Consider the following 7,027-nt stretch of genomic DNA (forward strand, 5'->3'; position numbering starts at 1 on the left):
CATTCATCCACCAGGACATTAATCCATTCATCCACCAGGAAATTCATCCATTCATCCACCGGGACATACATCCATTCATCCACCAGGAAATTCATCCATTCATCCACCGGGACATTCATCCATTCATCCACCGGGACATTCATCCATTCATCCACCAGGAAATTCATCCATTCATCCACCAGGACATTCATCCACCGGGAGATTCATCCATTCATCCACCAGGAAATTCATCCATTCATCCACCGGGACATTCATCCATTCATCCACCGGGACATTCATCCATTCATCCACCGGGACATTCATCCATTCATCCACCAGGACAGTCATCCATTCATCATGTTTGGTGTTTTTCCAGCATTTCTTTTGACGAAAATGTTTTGCTTTTTTTGTACTTTGTAAGTTTGTCCTGTTGTTGCTTGACCTTTTTGTCACGTTTTTTTGCCATGTTAGAGACCAAACAACTAATCCATTCATCCAGACATTCATCCATTCATTGATCCAGACATTAATCCAGACATTCATCCATTGATCCAGACATTAATCCATTCATTGATCCAGACATTCATCCAGACATTCATCCATGCATTCATCCAGACATTCATCCATTCATTGATCCAGACATTAATCCAGACATTCATCCATTCATTGATCCAGACATTAATCCAGACATTCATTCATTGATCCAGACATTAATCCAGACATTCATCCAGACATTCATCCATTCATTGATCCAGACATCAATCCAGACATTCATCCATTGATCCAGACATTAATCCATTGATCCAGACATTAATCCAGACATTCATCCAGACATTCATCCATTGATCCAGACATTAATCCAGACATTCATCCATTCATTGATCCAGACATTCATTCATTCATTCATCCAGACATTCATCCAGATATTAATCCACCGGGATGATAAACATTAGTTGCAGCCCTAACACTGACATCACTTCCTGTTGATGTTCCACATTAAAATCTTTACAAAATCACACAGAGGCTTTTATTGTGAAGGACTACAGGAACTTTGTTCTTTAACGTGACTCAACGTGCAGCGAGGAATCTACAGAATGAATCAGACAAATATAGATGACGTGTAACGACAATAAACAGATTTTAATGTCTAAATCTTAAAGAATATGAAAGATGTTGTTGAGTCACTTCAAACTGTGACTCCGATTGTTTCATTTAAACATTATTATTATTATTATTATAATTAGGGATAATATATAATATAGTGTGTATATATATATATATATATATATATATATATATATATATATATATATATATATATATATATAATAATATATTATGTATTTTAGACGTAGAAATGTGACGCAGCAGCTTCCGATGTCTAACCTGCATCATGATTGGCTGTGCTTGTTGATTAGTTGGTCGACTGGTTGTCATGGGAACTCAGGCAGCGAATGCAAAGCAACAGACAGAAAGAGGGCGGGATCAGGCGGCGTGGGTGGGGTCAGGTGGCGTGGGTGGGGTCAGGTGGCGTGGGCGGGGTCAGATGGCGTGGGCGGGGTCAGGCGGCGCTGGAGACCGCCAGTTTCTTCAGGTGATCCATGAACACCTGCAGGCTGACGTCGTCCGTCAGGATCGGAGCGCCAGACTCCTACACAGGAAACATTAGTATTATTATTATTATTATTATTATTATTTTATTATATTATATATATATATACTATACTATATCTTATATACTACACAGATACTATACTACACAGGAAACATACTATATATTATTATTAGAATATATATTATAAACTATCTTCATCTTTAGACACAGTCCTTTGGGTTTGGGTTTTCCACCTCTGATGTAACGCAGCGTACAGCTTCCCTAAACTTCTCCAGACACCAGAGACCCAAACGCAGCTCTGTGCCGATCTTTAATGTCACTTTGTGCTCTGCTTTTATCTTTTGATTTGATTTTATTAGGATCCCCATCAGCTGATGCAGAACATCAGCTACTCTTCCTGGGGTCCACACAGAACATAAAACTACATTTTCAGACAAAACAAACAAAACTACAAAAAAAGAAAAGAGAAAGACATTTTCAGACAAAATATGTCTGTCATAGATGTCATAGAATATAAAAATAAGAGCAGTATAGCTAGTATTCTTTTCCTTGCAGATACAAATATTCCTTTTCATGTATGCTGATAATAATATATGATATCACATTAAAAACAAACACAGAACATAGTAAAAATTAAATCTTACAACATCTTTGTTTACATATCAATATTCCTATACATAAACTAAGTACAAAAATATAGTTACAGTCTTAGGGCACTTAGATGATCCTTTACTTGTTTTTTAAAACTTGATATATTAGGCGCTTTGGCGATCTCTGCTGGAAGTGAGTTCTAAGCAACCGTCCCTCGATACGATACTGTACGTTGCATTGATTGTATTCGGGCTCTAGGAACTTTAAAAAGACCTCTAGTGGCATGTCTAGTGGAGTATTTATGTGTGTTAGAGCTAAATGTAAGTTGACTATACAGACAATTAGGAGTTTTTAATTCATTCATGTTTCTGACAAAAGCCAGGAGTGATGCTGAAAGTCTCTCCGCAACTTTCGACCAGGAGAGTTTAACATGCATGTTGTTGACATTAGACCTAAGTGGACATCGAAGGGCAAGACGAGCTGCTCTGTTCTGAACCAGCTGCAGGTTTCCTAGATCTTTCTTTGCAGCTCTTGACCATATCATTGGGCAACAGTCAAGATGTGATAAAACTAGAGTCTGCAGGACTTGTTTGGTCAGGTGTGGTGTTAAAAAAGCTGAGCATCTTTTTATAACAGAAATATTCCTCCCCATCTTTGCAACAAGATAATCTATATGTCTTGTCCACAACAGTTTACAATCTAAGAATACACCAAGAAGCTTTGTTTCCTCTACTTGTTCAACAGCTACATTATTCAACATCAAATTCAGCTGAGGCCTGGAGCTCAAGGAATGATTTATACCAAATACAATGCTCTTAGTCTTTGACATGTTTAGGAATAATCTATTGTTAATAACCCATTCTAGTGCTATCTGCAACTCTTTGTTGAGTGTTGCAGTTATTTCATTAATAGTAGGTGCACACATGTATATTGTTGTATCATCTGCATACATGGACACATGGGCTTTCTTAAAGGCAAGATCGTTAATAAAAAATTAAAATAATAAAGGGCCTAGCGAACTTCCTTGTGGAATTCCACACTCTAAATGTTTTGTGTCAGAAAAGCTTCCATTAAAGAAAACTCTTTGTGTTCTGTAGGATACATACTTTTCTATCCATGATAAAGCAAATGGTGCAAAACCATAACATACAGGTTTTTCCAATAATAATTTGTGATCAATAACATCAAAGGCAGCACTGAAGCCTAACAGTACTGCTCCCACAATATTCCTCTGATCAATTTCCTTTAACCAATCATCTGTCATTTGTGTAAGTGCGGTGCATGTTGAGTGACCTACCCTATAAGCGTGCTGATACTCGCTTGTCAAATTGTTAACAGAGAAGTAGCTCTGGATCTGGTCAAATACAATTTTTTCCAATAGTTTGCTAAGAACAGGCAACAAACTAATAGGTCGGCTGTTAGTGCCGGTGAAGGCAGCCCTAGCTAGCTTGGGCAAAGGAATAACTTTAGCTTCTTTCCAAATTTGAGGAAAAACATTACTTACAAGGCTTAAATTGAAAATGTGACATATAGGAGTGGCCATTTGGTCCCCAACCATCCTCAGTAGCTTTCCATCCAAGTTGTCAGTATCAGGTGGTTTCTCATTATTGATGGACAACAATATTTTTTCCACCTGTTCTATACTCACTTTGCACAATTCAAAAATACAGTTCTTGTCTTTCATTATTTGGTCTGTTATACATGAACATGATGGATTACAACTTGTTGGCATTTCCTGCCTTAGTTTACACACTTTGCCAATAGAATGATCATTAAAATGATTAGCAATTTCAAAGGGTTTAGTAATGAAAGACCCGTCTGACTCAATGAAAGATGGAGATGAGTTACTCTTTCGGCCCATGATATCATTTAAGGTACTCCAGAGTTTTTTTCCATCATACTTTACATTATTTATTTTACTTTCATAATACAATTTCTTCTTCTTTTTGTTCATTTTTGTCACATAGTTCCGTATTTTATAATATGTTTGCCAATCAGATGTACACCCAGACCTTTTTGCCTCTCGTTTGGCCTCATCTCTATCAACCATGCATTTTTTCAATTCCTCATCAATCCAAAGGGCACTAACAGTTCTAATGGTCATTTTCTTCACCGGTGCGTGCTTATCAATAACTGGAAGCAGGATGAATATTTCAACTGCAGCATCTGGGTCTGTCATCTTACTCACATCAGACCAACAAATATTTTTAACATCATCCACATACGACTCACAGCAGAATTGCTTGTATGATCTCTTAAACACTACTTTAGGCCCTGCCTTTGGAACTTTGACTTTCCTGGATATTGCTACTAGATTATGATCGCTAAATCCTATGGGAACCGAGCACAATTCTACAGCATTAGTGTAAATGTGATCAATGCATGAGGATGATATACTCCTTATACTGTTCTTGAATACTCTAGTAGGTTGATTAATAAGCCTAAAGTTTTAAAGTATAGTTTCAGGTATCGGAAAATATCCCAAACGCCAGCCACCCCTGAGAGAGGCCGAGTCAGAGGCTCACCTGTCCCCAGGTGTACATGTTGTTGTGAGTCTGAGACGGGTTCACTTTGGAGAGCAGGAAACGAGCCTGAAACACAAACACACACATATTAATATATTCATGTTTACTGATTTATACAGGGGGGGGGGTGTGTGTGTGTGTGTGTCTCTCTGTGTGTGTGTGTGTGTGTGTGTGTGTGTGTGTCTCTGTGTGTGTGTGTGTGTGTGTCTCTCTGGGTGTGTGTGTGTGTGTGTGTGTGTGTGTGTGTGTGTCTGTGTGTGTGTCTCTGTGTGTGTATGTGTGTCTCTGTGTCTCTGTGTGTGTGTGTGTGTGTGTGTGTGTGTGTGTGTGTCTCTGTGTGTGTCTCTGTGTGTGTGTGTGTGTGTGTGTGTGTGTGTGTGTGTCTCTCTGGGTGTGTGTGTGTGTGTGTGTGTGTCTGTGTGTGTGTGTGTGTCTCTGTGTGTGTATGTGTGTCTCTGTGTCTCTGTGTGTGTGTGTGTGTGTGTGTGTGTGTGTGTGTTACCTGGCTGCCTCCGTGCTCCGTGTCGATGTATCGGGGCATTGGGAAGCGAGTCTGCAGCAGCTCCTGAGCGTCGTCCACCGGAGCCTGAAGGAGGTGTCTGAAGTTCTCGTACTCGGTCATCTCCTGATAACCCGCCTTCCTCCACTGGGCTACAGTCTGACAGACACAGAGCAGGGATTATTAACCCTTCCTCCACTGGGCTACAGTCTGACAGACACAGAGCAGGGATTATTAACCCTTCCTCCACTGGGCTACAGTCTGACAGACACAGAGAAGGGATTAATAACCCTTCCTCCACTGGGCTACAGTCTGACAGACACAGAGCAGGGATTTTTAACCCTTCCTCCACTGGGCTACAGTCTGACAGACACAGAGCAGGGGTTATTAACCCTTCCTCCACTGGGCTACAGTCTGACAGAAGGAATCGTCAAGTTTGGAGAAATTAACCAGAGTGAGTGTGTGTGTGTGTGTGTGTGTGTGTGTGTGTGTGTGTGTGTGTGTGTGTGTGTGTGTGTGTACCTCTCCGTGGTAGATGAGGATCTGGAAGAAAGTGTCCATCAACAGGATTCTGTCTGGCAGGATGCTGCTGCTGTCCAACAGTACCGGCTGAAACACACACACACACACACACACACACACACACACACACACACACACACACACACGCGCGCACGCATGCACGCACACACACACACACACACACACTTATTTACAGGTGTTTATACAGGACAGAGCTGGCAAAATTGGCCATGTTGTATGTTGCCAAAGTGTGTGTGTGTATGTGTGTGTGTCTGTTTGTGTGTGTGTGTGTGTGTGTGTGTGTGTGTGTGTGTGTGTGTGTGTGTGTCTGTGTGTGTGTGTGTGTGTGTGTGTGTGTGTGTGTGTTAATACCTCTGGCGGTCCGTTGAAGGAGTAAGCGTAGAGCACCGGTTGGATCATGATGAGTGCCTGTGTCAGGTCGTGTCTGTTGAACTGATGTCTGTAATATGAACTCTCGTCTGGACTGTTGTTGAACACCTGCAGGAACGGAGAGCGCCGCAGGTGGAACATGAACTGCAAACACAGGACACAGGAAACATGTTAGTGAAACACGTTAGTGAAACACGTTAGTGAAAGTAGGAAATAAAAAATGTCCAAAAAAAACTTCAGAGACAAACAGTGACAAAAAGCAACAAACTGCTCACCTGGGAAAACCTCATGAAAGAGCTCATATTATGCTTTTTGGCTTTTCCCCCTTTCCTTTTGTGTTATATATCTTTGTTGTTCACGTTATAGGTTTACAAAGTGAAAAAGCCCAAAGTCCCCCCCAAAGGGACTTACCATCTCCAACAGAAAACACTGTTCACAAACTGCTCCAAACAGCTCTATTGTAGTCCAGCCTTTACTTCAGAGACACACGCTATAATGCTCGCCTAGCTGCTAGCGTAGCACGCCCTCATACTCTGCTTCTGACTGGCTAGTAGTCCTTACCTAGGTACCGAGCATGTGATCTTACCTAGCTACTGATCATGTGATCTTACCTAGCTACTGATCATGTGATCTTACCTAGCTACTGATCATGTGATCTTACCTAGCTACTGATCATGTGATCTTACCTAGCTACTGATCATGTGATCTTACCTAGCTACTGATCATGTGATCTTACCTAGCTACTGATCATGTGCGACTGCCAACAAAGATGTTCCAGCAGTGAGAGGTCTCACTCTGTAGCTAAAACAGAGACCTGAACACAGGGTGAAAAGAGGAGCTGCAGCAATGAGCAGTACAACTAAAATATGAAACCATGTAAACCTGTTCTGATATAACCTCTAAATA

At 40.8% G+C, this 7,027-nt stretch overlaps 1 protein-coding gene across 1 annotated transcript in view; it reads right to left on the reverse strand.

Moving 5' to 3' along the window:
• Positions 1–1,093: 1,093 nt before the first annotated feature.
• Positions 1,094–7,027, reverse strand: part of LOC116042034 (protein transport protein Sec23A) — a 28,843-nt gene continuing 22,909 nt past the window's right edge. Inside the window, 6 exon segments of the mRNA XM_035994953.1 lie at positions 1,094–1,458; positions 1,505–1,630; positions 4,711–4,776; positions 5,213–5,368; positions 5,732–5,818; positions 6,104–6,265. Of these exon segments, the coding sequence (XP_035850846.1) occupies positions 1,541–1,630; positions 4,711–4,776; positions 5,213–5,368; positions 5,732–5,818; positions 6,104–6,265 (561 nt within the window). The 3' untranslated portion in view covers positions 1,094–1,458; positions 1,505–1,540.

Source organism: Sander lucioperca, chromosome 18 (assembly GCF_008315115.2).
Source record: "Sander lucioperca isolate FBNREF2018 chromosome 18, SLUC_FBN_1.2, whole genome shotgun sequence".
Classification (NCBI taxonomy): Eukaryota; Metazoa; Chordata; class Actinopteri; order Perciformes; family Percidae; genus Sander; species Sander lucioperca.